Source organism: Leishmania panamensis, assembly GCF_000755165.1.
Source record: "Leishmania panamensis strain MHOM/PA/94/PSC-1 chromosome 28 sequence".
NCBI lineage: Eukaryota > Euglenozoa > Kinetoplastea > Trypanosomatida > Trypanosomatidae > Leishmania > Leishmania panamensis.
In genome coordinates, this window is record NC_025874.1 from 511,602 (window position 1) to 529,252 (window position 17,651).

Here is a 17,651-nt window from a genome sequence, read left to right on the forward strand (position 1 = left end):
GCGGCCCATCTCACTGAGGCTCGTATTCGCAGTGACGCACTGATTATCGGGAGATGGACAGAGACGCCTTTGCCGCCCTCCTTCCCGCTGCTGTTAATCACCCGGGCTCTCAGGCTTGCCTGAATAGAGGCAAATGCAACGTGCGCAAAAGTCAAGCCTCTTTGTGTGTGTGTGTATGTGTCGGCTTTGTTTTGCTCTGTAGACGCGTAAGTGCATTTTCGTTGTTTCTCTCTCTTCCGCGCCGTCACCCACTTCCCCCCCCCCAAAAAAAAAAACGATGCAGGCCTATGTGCTCGTACGTCCTTTCTTTCTTTCGGTCTCTAAAGCCTTGCCTATTCATTCGAGTGGCATTGGGGGTGGGAATGGATGCCCTCGCGCGAGCGTGCCATCAGTGGGAGCAAAGGAATCGAATTAAAAACAAAAATCAAAACATGTAGGATCGGCGCACGTAGAAGCAAGTAACAGCCTGGAAGGAAGACTAAACAGCCCTCGACGGAGAACACTTCTCAACTCTGCCTATTATGGGTACTGTTCTCGTTTCGCTTCTTCCCCTTCTCCCCCTCCACGTGCGATGAAGGATTTCTCTGTCTCTCTCGTCGCGATCGCTCTGACAGGCCACTGCCACCAGGAGTGCTATTGACCTGAGTAGTAAGTGTTAGCAAACATGACCCGATAATCTCTACCCCTCCATTCATATTCTTCTTGCTCTATCGCGTCCCTGTCTCTCTCTCTCTCCCTCTTTCGATACTTGCATGACTTCTCCTTTACTCTTGACAATCATTCAATCACCTATTTTCTATCTCTCTCCACCCCCTCACGACACATTTACTGTCTGTCCTTCACTAACCCCCAGCCCCTCTCCTCTTAGTCGTTCTTACTCGCACATATGTGCAGAGTTAGGACCCCTCCTGCAGCTACTGCGCACTGATTCTGCCGCACTCAGGTGCGCGCGCAGACCTCAAGCTCAAGTACCCCTTTGCATGCAACACAGCTCGGATCAACTTAGGCGCACATTCTCAAACGCTCTCCCTTCACTTCCTCTCACTCATCCTGCAAACACCTAGCGGTGGCACATGGTGAGGAACGAAGAAAAAGAACGCCAGCTAAATCCGGCAAAGCTATTCGGATTGGCCCGTGCGGCCGCCGGTGAAATGTCGGGCCTCTCTCTCCCTCCCTCCCTCTCTCCTGCTGTTTTTTATGTAGTTACAGCGACACGCATCACACCGGAAAGTGGATAAAGGCGCATAATGCTGCAACCAAAGTAGACAACAGACGCCTATGAAGGGAGCCGCGAAATTGAGGATAATTTGAAAGGACAAATCATAAAAGGAAAATAAAAAGAAGGTGCAGGTGCAGGTGCGCATTGCCAAAACTTATCGACCTCTGTGTCGTGAGCCCTCTCTGACTGTCACTGCTGCTGACTCTCTCTCTCTCTCCCCCCCTTCTTTCCCGCAGAAAGGCGTTGCTCACTAGTCAGTAATCCTAAATCCTCACGCCACACCAAGCATTTGATGTAAGCCATCATAAGGCGACTAAAACACGCATGGGCCTAACGTTGCTACCAAGAATCATCAACACCACCTTCCGCAAACAGGGCACAGAGTGATGTGCCAATCTGCCCCCTTCCGCATTGTCGCCTCTGACATGGATGGGACGGTGCTGAACTCAGACCATGAAATCACGGAGTACACAATGGAGACGCTTTTCCAGCTCTTCCTGCACTACGATGTTCAGTTTATCTTCGCGACAGGGCGTCACTACCTCAGTGTGCATAAGGCACGCGAGGAGCTCTCCACGTACTTTGCAAAGCGCTCCAGCGAGTACAGAAGATCCGTCAAGTCGCACCCCTGCGGCGAGGGTGACAATCCAGGCACTGGCAAGTACGTAGTGGCTGACAGCACTCAACCTGGTTTCTTTCTCGTCACGTCGAATGGTGCGCGCATTCATGATACGAAGGGAAAGCTGATCGTGTCGCACGATCTCGACCCAGACATAGTAAACGCGCTCTACCAGCACTACGGGCTGCCATACACATCCCGTCATGGGCCCAAGGCCGTCAAGCCCAGTGTAGGATACTCGCCGCATGTGAGCGGCTCTATGGAAGCGGCAGCAAATGGACTGATGAAAGGCGGCGACAAGAACCCAGAAGACATCGTCTCCACCTCAGCCTACACGACGGACGAGTGGTTCCTCACGGCCCTGTTCATGCCGCTGCCGGATATCGAGAAGAAGTTTGGAGTGCGCCCTTTCCTGGTTCCTTTCGACTCTGAAGATCCGGAGAGCGCCAACGCCAGCGTCTTCAACAGCTTTCCTCTCGAGGGGGTTGGCAAGGTCTGCTTCCGCTGCTCGGACCCCAGCATCCTCGACGAAATGGAGCGAAGCATTCGTCAACAATTTGGTGACCGTGTCTCGGTTGCGCTCTCCTCGACGCGGTGCCTTGACGTGATGCCTGGCAACATTTCCAAAGCAAGTGCGCTACAGGAGATAGTGAAGCTGCTCTCCTCGGAAAGCGCGCAAGGGCATCACAATACGCGGCCGCCGATGCTGAAAGACATCATTGCATTTGGGGACAGCATGAATGACGAGGCTATGCTGAAGACAGTCGGCAAGGGATGCATCATGAAGAACGCTCACGAGCGACTCAAGAAGACGCTGTCGAATTGTGAAGTCATCGGCAGCAACGAGGAAAACGGTGTGGCGGTGAAGCTCCGTGAGATCTTTCAGATTTCACTGGACCCGTAGACTAGGAAAGACAACAAGCTGAGAAAACAATGAAGCTCAACGAAGAACGCTGCATCACAGTCCATCACACCCTTCCCCTGTTGTGCAGCCTTCAAAGAACTTTTCGCGTCAGATTTACATCCCCTGCCGTTTTGCTTATCGTCGCCGTTGTCACCGCTTCTCTCTCCTCGTTACTCTTTCCTTTTTTGGGGGGACCGCGCACTTGTGTATTTAATGCGCGACCCCGCCACCGACTGAAGCGCTCCGTTGCACGCACGCAGCAGGGACAGACATCAAGTCAGGAGCGAGCACGAGGCTGGGGCCTGACCTGCTGCGAGGGCAGCTGGGCCCGCTCAGATGCAGCAGAGCACGTGTGGTTGGTGCTGCTGACTCTCTCTCCCTCCTCGAGGCGTGCAGCCCAGCCGACGCCGCCTGGCGCCGATCGCGCAGCACGCAGCCGAAGGAGGAGCAAGGCAAGGGCGGGGTGGGGGGCGTTAGGCGCATGGCCCGCTGCGACGGCAGGACAGCTCGTCCTGGGGGGCCAGGGCTACGCCGCAGTGCGACACAAGGGTGCGGGTGAGCTGCGGTTGTGCGCGTTCAGGCGAGGACTGGTTCGTGGGAGAGAAGGACGCGCGGAAGAGGAAAAGTCTGAGCGGGGGCAGGCATGTGCAGCTCTGTTGTGTCTTAACGGCTGTTTTGACAAGCAAGTTGTTAAGCGCTCTCTGCTGGTCATTCTTGGGGAAGCCACAGTAGTGGATCCTGGATTTATTTCTGGGCGTCTCGCTTACTTTGCGGGAGGTGCGTGTGTACGTTGCTAGGCGTCGAGCTCTAGCGGCCCTGTGTGGTGGCGACATCTACGTGGCGAAAGAAGTAGCCCTCGGAGTTGGGTTGTCTGACCAGAGGATTTATCTGACACCTTCGCTGGGCTTTCTTTCTAGGCCGTGACCTTTGTAGTTCTGCCCCTGTTCTTACTGTAATGGGTTCAGCCCCGATGAGGTACTCTCTATCACTCCTCATGCTTGACTGCGTCCGTGCAGGAGTGTCGTGCACGGACGCAGTCAAGCGCTCTGTTGATCATTTTGTACGGAAGGGGATGCGGTTGTTTTCTTCTTGTTGTTGCTTCGGGGGTGACTGTCTGCTTTGTGCCTTGCTGCCTGCCTGTGTTTATTCGCTTGGACGCCGGCTTACTCCACATGACTGGTGCTGGACTCTATGCTCGCCTGCTTTCCCCTCCCTCGCCAGGCGAACTCGACCGGCGTCTCATTCTGCCTCCTGCTCTCCTGCGCTTGGTTACACGTAAAGTGGGACACTAACACCAACGAGGTTAAAGAAGGCGGAGAAAAGAAAGAGAAAAGAGGGGCGCCAGCAAGTGACTTGTAAACAGCATCTGCCATGTTGAGCAAAGCTCTCTGTTCTGGAAGGCATGGGTAGTGACAAGGCAGTTATTCCCCCTACTGCGATCCCTCTCTCTCTCTGTCGCCTATGCCGCTCACGCATGGTCAGCGGAGCGATGAGGGACCATTCACAAACGACGACTGCGGTGCCTAGTGAGCTATTCATTTCTCTCTGTCGACAATATCATTCGCGCCTCCTTCGCGTTCGCCGCCATAAGCGCCCATACAACCCGCTCTACACAAAGATCTGCCCTCTACAGTGAATCCCTTGCCTGCTTTGATCTTTTATTTAGTCTTTTCTTTGTGTCCCAGTGGCACAACTCCATCTTCCGCCCCTCCCCACTCCCCACTCTTCTCCCTCCCCCCCCCAAGCTTTGCCTCCTGTACATCTTAGAAAGGAAAGAAAAACGTGCTCGTGAGCTCAAAAGACACGCTCTCCGTCATTCCATAGAAACGAAAGACTCGCTGCTATTCATACACTCGCACAGTGGTGACTTTAGATTACCATACGACTCCAGAACACTTGTTTGATCATGCCGGGTCGGGGCAACAACGTCCCGCAGGGACACCAGCAGGGTCAGCTGGACAGCGACAGTGAAAGCTACACAGGCAGCTCCGGCTCCTACTCAGATATGGTGTCTGAAGTATTGCCACATCAGCAGCGAGGGGCTGCTATCGTTGGGGGCCCAGTGACACCCAATAAGGAGCAGGGCATCCGCACGCGCGGCCTACAGCAGTCACCGGCCTCAATGAATCGAAGCGCAGCGGTGGAGAATCAGCAGGACGAGGGAGGGGAAACGGCGCAGAAAAAAGGCCGTGTGACACGTGGCAAGGAGAAGGCGTGGGCAATGATGAACGCTGCCTGGGAAGCTCCGGCGGCGCGTGTGCGTGCGGTGACCGATGTGGTGGCTGGAAAAGACAGCCAGCGCGTCGCCATCGCGCTCTTTTTCTGCGTTTCGTGGGTTCATCTCCTCTTCGTGATTCTCTCCGCGACACTGTCGCAGATCGACCTAGTCGGCGGCAGCTGCTACACCTTCTGGGGGTACAAGGAGAACTGCGACACCGTGAGCTACACACGCCGCACAGCCCTCCTCATGAACTGCACCCGGCTGCGCAGCAATATGCATACCGGTTCGGCCTTTGCCATTCTCTCCATTCTGGCATCGACAGTGACAGTGGTGACATCGTGGTTGCTGTGCATCCGCTTCCGCGAGGCCGATCGAGAGGCCCGCCACCAGTGTCGTTACGTGAACGTGGACGATACGGAGTTCATTGCAGGGGAAGCCAACTTTAACAATGGTGGTGCACATAACACGAAACAGGCGAATGAGGCCGTGTATGACGCAGGAAATCTCAAGAAACTGATGATGATTGTCGTTGCCCTCAGTTTGATCTGTGAGCTTATCTGCTGGGCTATCATTACCGACATCAACACACAGCAGTATTGCAACGACATCTATCACTGGTCTACCGATGCAACGTACGGCGTCGGCTTTGGACTGGGACTCACCGCGTGGTTGGCAGAGCTCATCCTGTACGTCATCTTTGTTGCCCTTGTGTGAGGAATGAATGAAGAAACCAGACGCTACAGCGGGGACACTTTTCCAGTCCCGCAGCCACAGTCATGGAGACAGAGAAGACAAGACTGCATCACCCATTACTTCATAATTCTCCTCTCAGCGACTTTCCCTATACGGTGCACGCTGCCATTGGACTACGCACACACCTCGCTCGCGCTGCGCGGGCGTTCCACGTCGGGTGTCTGTGACTGCGGCCTCCCCTCCCTTCTCGAGGCCGCAACGCCGTCCGGAAACACAGGCCCCACAATGCGAGCCTGGCGTATCGCGCACGGACAAGGCGCCCAGAGGTCGGAGGACCAGGGAAGGGTCAGAGGGCAGGGTGCCGTGACGGGTGAGCCCCAGCGTGCGTGTCTGCGAGGCGTGGGATGCAGGCAAGGTACAGGGCCTCGGTGGGCCCTGACCTGGGGCTGGCCCACTTCCTCCTCGAGCGCATCTCACCCGGCCCTCGCTGCCTGCCGTTGGGGATGCCTGAGCCACCCCGAGGGGGATGCCCCCCTCCTCCCTCCCCTCCTCCTAGGTGGCGACCGGCACCACGGGAGCGGCTGTGAGGCGGGGTGAGCAGCGGTGGGTGGGTAGAGCGTGTAGCCGAGGCCGTGCTGGGATGACTGGGTCGGCGCACGGCTGGACCGCGTGCCTACCGCTGCCTCGCACCAGCCGGTGGGGCCCGTGAAAGGCCGTGGGGGGGGGGGGTGGAATGAGACATTGAGCTCATTGCTCTGTGGTAGACTATGGAGATGCCCATCATAAGAATATCTCCTCTGTTAGATGTCACTTCATTTTCCTGTGTAGTTTTAGGCGGCGCCCTTTCCCTCTCGTGGAAGTTGCCCTGCTCCATGTTTTCTCCATGCTGCTGTGGCTACCGCTCCCTGTCAAGGCAACTGACTTTCGATAGGAAGCTTTAGATGACTGCGAGGGCTGCCGCATGGGTACGAGTTGTTATGCATCATGGGAACTGCTTTCTGCGTGAATGGTGAGGCTTTGTTTTTTTGATGATACGGTGGGCATCCACGCGTGCGATGGCAAAGATGCAAGGAGAGCCAGAACGCTGTGTAGTGCTCATCATGGACGGTAGTCAAGTGCAGTAGCCTCTATCTTTCCGCAAATCGTATCCGTCCACGCACTTCTGCGGCACCATCCCCATTCGCATACCTCCATCGATGTTCTCGGCAAGTGGTGCTAGTCTTGTGTGGCACACAGTTTGGGCTACTGGCAGTCAGTTGCACATAGAGAGTTTTTTGTACACCCCTCCCGTGCATAATTTCTGCACATCTGCTTGCTCTCGTCTCTCTCTTGTTCCCCCCCCCCTTCCCTCGTTTCCAAGTCACCATGGCTGGGCTTGGATTTCTATGAACCTCTTCTAGAGGTGGAGCACGGAAGCGCTTTACATGCTACTTCCTCAGATGCCTCTCTGAGTTGCATCAGTGCCTCCGACCTCCCTCCACCTCTCCCCCCCCCCCTCTTATTCCCCTCCACCTTGCAGGAGTGAGTGTTGTGAGGGTCTCAGTGTCGTTTCGCTCGGTGTGGGGGGAAGGGGGCATTTTCTGTTGTACCCAGGTAAGGCCTTTTTTTCTGTGGGTGGGAGGCTTTGAACTACGATAAATCCGAAGGACGTTAGTGCTTTGACTATAAATGTGTGGCTGTTTCGGGCCAAGTTCTTCTCGCCTCGCCACTCTGTGCCACATCCCTTCATGTCCATGCTGCTGTGTTTTTGTTGTTGCTGCATCACTGTCTTGTGGGCCGCCACTAACACCTTCTCTCCCATCCCTCCCCCTCCTCCGCATAACTTCCTGGGATGGAGCCTCCATGCGCTGCAGGTCAAGGAACAAGGGACGAGGCGAGACTTGTACACACCCTAACGCGTAAAAGCGCGGGAGGAAAACACCTTGGCGAACATAGCCGCGTACGTGGTGCGCTTACTTCCGCTACGCCGTGCAGCGACGGAAAGTAATCCCTGCGATCGGCGTCTCTGCGATGAATACATTTTCTTCTCCTGCCCCCCCCCTTGAATCGCTCTCTTTCTCTTGGTTGAATCTCCCCTTTTCCTTTGCGTCTGTTTGTTTGTTTGTGTGTTGTTCTCTGATCCCCTGCTCATCACTAGCGTTCTAGCAACCAGTCGTGCTCGTGAGGTGTACTGCGAACTTTGCCCACGGCACAGGTTTCACCACTACTCGCGGAAAAAAAAACGCACCCCTGACCACACACACACACGCACACTCACGCAGGGAGCAAAATGTCCCAAGTTGCCCGAGTAAAGAAGATGTTCGATGACATCTCCTCCTTTTCCGAGGAAGACCTCAGCGATGATAAGGCCATGCAGGACAAGGTAAAGGTGCTGCCCCAGACGTACTCAGCGCAGCACGTTGACCCTGCACTGCGTGGTGTCACTACGTTCGCAACAACTTCTGTTCATGAGGTTCACAGTGATGGTGACACAAACGCCTTTGCGCTCAAGCTAGCGTCTGGATTCCAGCACTTGGCGGAGCCGGAGAGTGCTCGCGGAGATGCAGAACAGGTCACTATGGTAGCACGCGTGTCCATCTCACTGACTCCGAAGCAATCTCCCCGAGTTGCACCGTCAACGCCGCCACCGGCGCAGGCTCTAGTGCAAGTGAAATCCCCCTCGGCAATCATGCGAGCGCACCAGCAGCCCGCATCCACTCAGCCCGGCACTTCGTCGCCGAAGAGGTCTGCGCTTGGTAACGACTCTGCGTACAGTACGCCGACAGCTCTATCGCATCGACAGGAATGGCGAGAGGAGGTCGAGGACGTCGTAGGCCCTCGCAAAGCTGATGCCGGTAAGGCGAGCTCCCGGAAGGATCGTCGCTACTCTTCCCCGGACGTATATAACTCGCATGGGAAAAAAGGCAGCGGCGGTACTGCTGTCATGGGTGCTGAAGGTACTCCTTCTGCGCAGTACCGTGAGAAGGAGAGAAGAGAGGTGGTGCCTCTCAGCACCATGGAAAACCGCGGAGAGCGCTACAGCACCCAGTATCGCTCTGACGATTCCGAGAACTACGAGATGCAGGAACAGTACACACCCGTGTCGATGAATCAGGCAACGGCGGCGCAGATAGGCTACCGACGCCCGGAATATACGGCTCACTGTGGCGCACACGCCGGCCCTTGCCAGGTCCCAAACAGCGATGACAGCGCAGATGATGACTTCCCCTGCACCTATTACATCTTCCCCCGCCTCAACCCAGCCTTCGCTGACTATCAGGGCAGCCGCACTACCGGGGCCGCGGTCAAGCGGGGTGAGATGATGCCGCCAAACGTGGTGGAGAGGTACTTTGCGTACCTTATGGTGACCGATATTCGCATCGTTGTCTACCTCGTCGTGCTCTTCTTGTCAGTCGTGCTGGTGGTTGTGTCGATCCTCACATCGCAGCTCGACATCGTGAACAATGCTTGCTTAACGTACTGGGGCTACAAAAACAACTGCGATAGCTCCTCCTATACCATCACGCGACGGCTTTACCCCTGTGCCGGTATCCGTCACCACCTCGGCGCTGGCGCTGCCTTCTCCATTATCACGCTTGTTGTGTACCTGGTGAATTTCATAGCTGTCATCATCGTAGTCTTTTGTCTGAAGGAGTCGCCACATACCATCTCGCTCAAGTCTCGCATGGTCGTCAGTGCTCTCGGGTGTGTCACAGTAGTCGCACAGCTGATCTCCTGGGCGGTGGTGGCAAGAATCTACAACGCTAACTACTGCCCCATAGGGGAGCTTGCATACGGAGTCGGCTTTGGGCTCAACCTCTCGTCATGGGTGATGAATATTATCGGCGTCACACTCGTCCTCGCCGCTCCCACCATTTCCGTGGATTATCATCTGTAACGCCGCTAAGGGTGACGAAGTAGCACGGATGGCGAGCGCCCGAGCAGCGCTTCCTTGGGTTCGTATCTGCACGTGTGTCTGTGCCAGAGGCTTCATGTCTCTATCCCTCTCAGGTGGCTCCTATGTTCTTTCTTCTTCCCGTCACGCACCAGTCTGTCGGCATCCGTCTCTTACCTGGGTGTACTGTGACCCTTACTGTATTGGCCTTCGCACTGCTCAGCCCAGCTTCTCGGGGTTCTCCTGGTTTTCTTGTTCACCTGTTACCAACTTTTATTTTGTTGTCTACCTCGCCTCCATAGCACTCTTGTATTTTGCGCCTCGCGTGTCGCATGTGTGCTCCTGTGTGTGCTGTTGGCAAATGGACCTGTATGCGGCACCTGCTGAACCCACTACCTCTTTTTGTCTTCTCTTGCTATTGCTTTAGACTTTCATTGTGATGGTATTGTCCCCTGATGAAGGGGCGAAACTGCCGTGCGTGGTATCTCATGGTCCAGCACCCCTCCCCCTCTCCCACTCTCTGTGGGGAGGACCCAGGCAGCCCCCCTCCCCCCACCCCTGCCAATGCCGCACCACTTCTGGTCGCGACAGGGTCAGGCGCCTACGACGTGGGGAGGCCAGAGCGATGAATCGCTGCTGATGTCCAGCGGTGAGGTCCCGGATGGCGTGGGGTCGGAGCGACCTGCGACCGTGGACCGATTTGTGTCTCCGCCCATATTACCAGCAGCGTGTCCGCGTCGCTCGAGCGCATCTCACCCGGCCCTCGCTGCCTGCTGTTGGGGATGCCTGAGCCACCCCGAGGGGGATGCCCCCCTCCTCCCTCCCCTCCTCCTAGGTGGCGACCGGCACCACGGGAGCGGCTGTGAGGCGGGGTGAGCAGCGGTGGGTGGGTAGAGCGTGTAGCCGAGGCCGTGCTGGGATGACTGGGTCGGCGCACGGCTGGACCGCGTGCCTACCGCTGCCTCGCACCAGCCGGTGGGGCCCGTGAAAGGCCGTGGGGGGTGGAATGAGACATTGAGCTCATTGCTCTGTGGTAGACTATGGAGATGCCCATCATAAGAATACCTCCTCTGTTAGATGTCACTACTACTCGGATGGCCTACTGTTCATGAGCAAGCGTACCCGCTGGTAGATGGGTACGTATGCGGTCTTTGTGGGTGTATGTTTGTGTGTATGGGTGGAGGGGGATCGGTGAGGAGGGGAAACTCTCTTGAAGAGTGATGCACAATAGAGGCCATTTGATATAGATGCCGCGTCTCGCCACGTGTTGTCCTGAAGAAATGGTGTGGCACTGAGCACAACAGAGTCACTGTGAAAGCGCTCTTGTGATGGCGTGTGTCGAGCGTTTCTAGCACCGTGCTCGATGGTTCAGCCGATGAGGCACAGGGAGTCGATGCGACCCTTAACTCCGAGGAGACGAAATCCTCCTAGTTGGCTTCGAATGCCTCTCTCGCTCTCTGCCTTAGAGGCGGCGCCAGGTGCCTCAAGGGCGGGTTTGAGTATTGCAGCTGCCCCTACCCCCCCCCCCCCAAGCCCTCTCTTGTCCACTTCAACACTATCGCTGATGGTATTCATGTGCTGCCCCTCTCGCTCCCCTCACGTCAACACTACAGCACACGACAGAAGCTGCAGAGAAAAAAAAAGAAAAGACTCGTCGTGTCATAATGTTGAGTGGATTTCAGAGTCACCCCCGTACGCTACGTTTGTTTTGAGTGTGCGCCGACAATGCGGGAACATGCTGTGAACGGGTGCTGTCGTGCGACTGCTGCCGTGTCGCTAGCATCCTCCTACCACGACCACCACCTCCTCCAAGTGGTGCTGTGCCGCCCTCTTCGTGTGTACCTGCTCCCTCCCCCTCCTCCTCCTCCTTTCCTCTTCCACAAACAAAAACACACGTGTATTCTTCCCCTTGTACTCCCCCCCCCCTCGCACACACACACGCACACACACACACACATATGTGCCCATCGGCTTGTGCGTGTCTGACCTTCACTTTTGTGTTTCTCGCTCCAAAATCGAACAGCAAACGTTTCCCAGCACAGCCACTCCGCCATCACCCAACATCGTTCATCTTGCGTTACACTCCATCACCCAAATACCCTCACCGTCATTTCTTCCTGTCACCGCTTCTGAGCTGCTACTTCAAACGAAGGAAGGAAAAGAGAGATCGCAATCAAGAGAAGGATCATCGCCACCACTCACAGCACATCAACGTCAGGAAATATATACTCCACACAAGCGCCTGTCGTCGCCGACACGTTTTTTTTTTTACCACACGTTTGGCCCTTTCACTCATTGTCCCTCTGCCTGCCTTCTCCGTTACAGATCGTTACGTACCACTGGGAGGGTGCAGCCATTGTTTTCCGCTTGGCAGCAACGGCATCGTCGCCCCCATCAACCACCCCTTTGCCAAGCGGCGTCTCACTTTGAAAGTCGCCTTTACGTGTGTGCGTGCGACGCGCTCCTCTTCCTCTGCTTCCTTTTTGCTTGTGAGTGCAGCGGAAAATTTTTTCCTGATTTTCTTGTTAGCTCTGTGTGGGTGTGCCTGTGTGTGTGTGTGTGTGCGCGTGTGTGGGTGTGTGTGTGCGCGTGTGTGTGTGTGTGTGTTGCCTTTGATCCACAGTCATCACTACTTTGTCGATTACTCGAAGTTGTTTCATTCGTTCTCTTTTTTTTATGTTAGTCCTTTCACTAGTCCTCCACGTCATTCTCTGCTTTCGCTTGTTGTTTTTGTGTGTTTTCCTCTTTTTTTCTTTGGCTTCCGGTCTCCTTTTTCACCTCTGTGGGATACACCGTCCTTCTCCCTTTGCTCACGGTTGTGTCTGTGGGTCCTCGCATCTCTTTCTTTTTCTTGTTGTTGTTGTTTTTTGTCTTCGTTGGCCGCCACTCTGCGTTCATCTATCCTTCGCCCCCTTCCGCCCACTGCTCACTCTTCTTTTTTTTCCTTATAGACAGACAGCCACAGACGCGTCCTTCGACCTTCCCCTTCCCTCTCCCTTCAACGTTGCCTTCTGCATCTCTCTTTCTCTCTCTCTTGTTCTTGACACTTCAAGCGAAAGAAAACTACCAGACCACATTGTACTGCTCTCTCTCTGTGGTGCTACTTCAACTCTCTCTTGTACACGTCTTTTCTCGCTTTGAGCAGCTCTAGGGACGCGCGCATACGTGTAACGACAACTCTGCAGACGTCTGCATGCGTATACCCACGCACACACACGCTAGCTCAACATCACAAGGCGTTTGCAGGTACGTCATCAGCGTTTTACGCTTCCCAGAATTCCCCTTTTTTGGCTTTCTTTCCCTCTCCTCTTCGCGCTGTGCTCTGAAATTGTCCACCCATTTATACGCTGTGCAGCTCTGGCTTTTCGTTTGCCTCTCGTCCCTCTCTCTCTCTCTCCCCCCTTGTCTCTCCCTCCCTCCCTCACCACTATCACCACCATCCCGGAAAGGGCACCGCTTCTCCACTCGCTTGCCCTTCCGAACTCTCTTGCGCACGCCTCTTGTTCCTCACTTTCCCCCTTTTCCCCTCTCATTTGCTCGGGGTGTTGATTTCGTTGGTTTTGTGCGGCCACTCACTACCCCCTACCGCCTCTCTATCCTCTCTCCATTTTCCCTCCTTGATTGCTCGACTGCTCTTCTCGTTTGTTTGATTTTCGCTTTCTTCTCCTTCAGCCAGCACGCGGGTGGTGCGAAAAGGAAACAGAGAGACAAGGCTTATTCACGCAAAAAAAAAAAAGCGCAGGCTTGCATCACGTCTCCTTCGCTTACGCTCCTCGACTGGCCCCATTGTGCGCTTGTATGTAGCTCGCGAATAGCTCATCTCTCTCTCCATATCGATCCTTTCCTTACCCACACACGCACACACACACACACATATATATATATGTGTGTATATATTGCCTTAGACTTAGGTTTTCCTCTCTCTGTCGGTGTCTGTGTGTGTGTGGGTGTGTAAGAGAGGGTGTAGCTGCTTGCTGTAGTTCTGCATTTACTTGGCATACATACATACAGTGAGAGGGAGAGAGATTGCTGTACTCCCCCCTCCCCTTCCCTCTTGTTGGTTGCCCTTTTCCATAAAAATACAAACATCTACCCGTTCTCTTCGCCCCGTGTAGGCTCTCCATTTTGCTTGGAATTTACCCCCCTCTCTCCCTCTCCCTCTTGTTATCTGTATTGACATATCGCCTCTGGCCTTGTTTCGTGCGCTGTATTTTTCTTCCCCATACATGCATACACACCACTAACAGTCACCTCGTCCTCTTTCTCTCTGTGCACATTTACCCACTTCACCACCTACCTGGCCCTTTCTCCCTCTTCGTAAAGAAGCATATTATTGTTGTAGTTCCCTTGATTTCTCTTCATTCAGTATCTTTTTGCTTTCGTTGTCTTGTTATGCGTGTGTTTTCCTTTTTTGCATTTCTTCTCTGTCTTCCTCTCGCCCCACCTAAGTCCAGATCGTCCTCCCTCGGTGTGACATTGGGGTTGCGCTTCCTTGTCGGAAAGCATACCCACACGAGGTGAGTGAAATTTTTTCCACTCCCAACGAGGTACCATCTGTGAGGCACGCCTCTCCTCCCCCGCTCCTCGGCTGATCCCCTCTTTTTCTCCCCCTTTTTTGCTCTTCGTTTCTGCTCCTCTCACTGAAGTGCACTTCTCAGTTTGTCCCTTGTGAGAAACGGCGCCTCTGTGGGCGTCTTCGGGAACTCAACGAAGACTTTTGGCAACTTTTTTCTCTCTTGGCTTCTGAAAGAGACTCGCCAAGGGCATCTCTCTCTGCGTCTCTCCCTCTATTCTCTCTTGTCCCTCTTTTGGCGGATTTCTACCTTCGTGTTGAGTCCCTCCTTCTCTGTCCGTTATCCTGTGCGGATTCCTCGCCTTCTTTTTATTGTTATCGGCAAATCGCATTCATTTCTCTTTGTTTCTTCCTTACTTCCCCCTCCTCCTCTAGGCTGTGTGCTCTCGTCGGTTCGACTCGTGGCTGCTGAGCTGCCTGTGTGTACGTGATAGTGGCCGGTGTCTCGTCCCTCTCTCCTTTTCAAGACGCTTCGCTCGCTTTTTTGTAGCGTCAGCGCACAAGCGCAGCGAGCGCAGCGAGCGAAGCGCACATCGAGAGGTCAAACGAAAAAAAAAATATATAAAAGGGAATAACCCCCCCCTTCTCGTCGTCCTCCTTCCGTGCTCTCTCCGCCCTTTACCCCGCCCCCTCCCTCCCACTTCCTCCCTCTCCCAGACTTCAAACAAGCCCCATTTGCAATACCGTCCTAATCAGTAAGGTGATCGCTCTTGTTGACAAAAAAAAGAAAAACAGTAGAAAGAAGAAGGGAAGTCAGCACACTTGTGCTTCCTTCCTTTCAATCTCTCTCTCTCTCTCTGTCGCCGTTGCAGAGCGCGCGTCTCCGCAAGTAGGAGTGTCACCCTTGTTGAGCTGCATGTATTAGTCTGTCGGTCTGTGTGTGTGTGTGTGTATCTGCAGGCAGTACATTCTTGAAATAACGCAAAGAAGAACGATCGTACTTTGCAAAATAAAGTTGGCAACATTTTTCGTTACTGTTTTTTCGCGTGTGTGTGTGTGTGTCTTTTGGGGGCTTTCGCTGCGAGGTTTGCACCGTTCTCCTTCCTCAGCCTTCAAATCAACAGGCACTTTTTTGGACTCTCTTCGTTTGTCTATGCGCCAGCGGTGGAACCTCTTCTTGTCCGTGTGTCTGCCTTAAGGAGTCTCTTGTAGTGCGCAGGCCCTGCTGAGCTCTTGTCTCATCTCCCCCTCCTCTCTCTTTCCTTCATCGTCTTCTACTTTTGTGAACCGGGGCCCGTGTGTGCTGGGGTGTTTGGCAGCATTGCGTGGCACATTGGCATTTATTCTTTTCTTGGTTGGCACCGTTCCTCGGGTGCCCACATGTGTTGTGTACGACCTTCTGCTTGACGATTTTTTTCTTTCTCCCTCTCTCCGTCTCCCTTGATTCTCCAGGTATCAGTGTATTTCTGTGCCTGCGTGTCTTATTCACCTCCTCTCTTCTTCTCTCCTCTCTAGTCCTTTTATCTTGAGAGGTTAAAGGGAAAGGGGGAAAAGAAGTCCCTCCAGTTGGTTTGCTGTTGTTGGTTGTCCTTTGGGGTTCTTGCCAGGCAAGCTGTAGGATCTCTCTCTCACTCTCTGTCTTCATCTCTCCTCTCTCCCCCCCCCCTTACCCACACCCCCTTTTCTTTTGTAGCAGTACGCTCAGACATTGCTCGCGTTTAGCTCTGTGGGGCATATTCTTTTTTTTCTTTCGTGGTGTTGTGCGTATTCCTGCGAGCCCCACCGTGCTTGGGTGCTGGCGTGTATCGTCTAAGCTACGGTAGCGCTTTTCTTTCATCTGCCTTTCTCTTCTCTCCCCGCCACGATTCGTCTCTTGCCTCTGTCATCTCTCTCTCTTCTCCCTTTTTTTTCTTTTCAAGGCACTCGCTCATCTCGTGTACGTGTGCACTTCGTCCCCTCCCTCCCCCCATCCGTCTCGCCCCAGCACAGCTTCTTTCACGTAGTCATCACAACTCTATTTTTTTTTTCTTGTGGGGGGAGTGTCTTCTTCTACGCTTCGCCAGGTTCTTCACCTCCGTTACCCCCCCCCCTCCTCCTCCTCCTCCCCCTCCTTCTCCCGCAGCCTTCTTTTATTATTATTCGCTTTGTCTGCTCGTGTAATTCCTGCAGAGCGCACCTGTTTAGTTGCACAACGTCTCTCCGCGTGCACATTTTGGTTTTGTTTTGCTTTTGACCGTGACTGTGTGACTGTGTGGATGCTGCGTCGCTGTCGCTCTTTTTCTCCCGCCGTCGCCGCCGCCCCCCCCCCCCCCCGCCAATCCTCTGCACTCCTCGGCCGCTCCAGCCACCACTTACTCTGCCGAACCCTCTCTGAGAGAACAAACGAATGCACCCCGTACAAGGCCTCTTCTCCCAGGCAGCGATGGGACCTGACACCCACACGAAATCATCGCCTACGCTACGGTTGCCGACAAACCTTACAGCCGGTCCGCGTCTGTTTACCCATGCACCGTACCTCACGTCGGGCAACATCATCGCCAGCGAAGACCTCGACGCTGTCGAATGTGGAACATATGCTAGGGCAGATGGGCACCGCAGAAACCAAGGGCCACCGGACACCGGCGGGCCCCACCAATGTGGATCAACCTTCAGTGCCAGGCACAAAAGTGCAAGCCAGCTGTATAACCCGCACGGCTACCCTAACGGCAAGAAGAATGTTTGTCGGCACTTCATGAACGGCAGCTGCAATCGCGGCAGCTCGTGCCGTTTCTACCACCCTGGGCCGATTCATCATGTCGTCACGCCAACGCGCCCGCGAACCCCGATCCAGCGCCCGCTAACTCCGCTGGCAGACCTGGCGCTGCATAACACCGCCTTTATGGCCCAGTCTCCGGCGCATAGTCCACGCACTGCACTGACAAGTACACTATTGCGGTCGTCTCCGCGGCCGCTGATGAAGAAGAGCGGAGGTGGAAGCGCGCGCAGTAACGCGGAATCCTTCGCCTCTCCGCTGAGCTCCCCTTCGAACTCCGCCTCTGTCCAGCGCAGCTCCGCCTTTTTCGAGAGCCTGGCGCAGGCCGTGACGACAAAACTCGCTCTCTCGAGCCCTTCCGTTGGTCCGCAATTCAGCCCTGGCACCTCACTCGGCGCTCGGGCGTTCTGTGGGCTCGGTGCCAACCCGTCACCTTCCCTGCAGCTTCCGGACTATCTGCCGAATGGTAGCGATGACAGCACCATGGAAAACTGCCACTCCGTCACTGCCGAGGACATGGTGCTACTCAGTAGGCCTCACAGCCCTTCCTCCCTGGGTCCACACCCAATGTCAGTGTACCGGGCAGGGGTGCGGCTTGAAGCGAGCAGCAACAGCGGCAGCGGAGAAGGAATAGAAGCGCCTGCTAGCCCGCACCAGAACTATTTATCCGGAAGCAGTTTCCCAGCTGTGGCACCCGAAACAGACACATCCCCAAGGCCTGGTAGCGTCACACGAAACAATCCCTACGCCTACTCGCCAACAGGGGTGCAGCGGCAGCCTATTCAACCCATGAGCCCGCTAAAGCGTACGCTGAATAGCCCACAATGAAACAGCATTAACACAAAGACCATCCGAT

The 17,651-nt window shown here is 54.8% G+C and overlaps 4 protein-coding genes across 4 annotated transcripts, besides 4 other annotated features; all 4 read left to right on the top strand.

The window, feature by feature from the left end:
• Positions 1-1,605: 1,605 nt before the first annotated feature.
• Positions 1,606-2,742, top strand: LPMP_281480 (haloacid dehalogenase-like hydrolase-like protein; the record flags this gene model as incomplete). Its single annotated transcript, XM_010702186.1, has 1 exon — positions 1,606-2,742. One exon carries the CDS (start codon positions 1,606-1,608, stop codon positions 2,740-2,742), a length of 1,137 nt encoding a protein of 378 aa, XP_010700488.1.
• Positions 2,743-3,031: 289 nt separating this feature from the next.
• Positions 3,032-3,344: a repeat region.
• Positions 3,345-4,648: 1,304 nt separating this feature from the next.
• On the top strand, positions 4,649-5,677 carry LPMP_281490 (amastin-like protein; the record flags this gene model as incomplete). The annotated part of the gene is made up of 1 exon (XM_010702187.1): positions 4,649-5,677. One exon carries the CDS (start codon positions 4,649-4,651, stop codon positions 5,675-5,677), a length of 1,029 nt encoding a protein of 342 aa, XP_010700489.1.
• A 135-nt stretch (positions 5,678-5,812) lies between these two features.
• Positions 5,813-5,905: a repeat region.
• Positions 5,906-6,050: 145 nt separating this feature from the next.
• Positions 6,051-6,421: a repeat region.
• A 1,504-nt stretch (positions 6,422-7,925) lies between these two features.
• On the top strand, positions 7,926-9,533 carry LPMP_281500 (amastin-like protein; the record flags this gene model as incomplete). The annotated part of the gene is made up of 1 exon (XM_010702188.1): positions 7,926-9,533. One exon carries the CDS (start codon positions 7,926-7,928, stop codon positions 9,531-9,533), a length of 1,608 nt encoding a protein of 535 aa, XP_010700490.1.
• Positions 9,534-9,980: 447 nt separating this feature from the next.
• Positions 9,981-10,575: a repeat region.
• A 5,854-nt stretch (positions 10,576-16,429) lies between these two features.
• Positions 16,430-17,623, top strand: LPMP_281510 (hypothetical protein; the record flags this gene model as incomplete). Its single annotated transcript, XM_010702189.1, has 1 exon — positions 16,430-17,623. The coding sequence occupies one exon, from the start codon at positions 16,430-16,432 to the stop codon at positions 17,621-17,623; it is 1,194 nt and encodes a 397-aa protein (XP_010700491.1).
• Between the last annotated feature and the right edge of the window lie 28 nt (positions 17,624-17,651).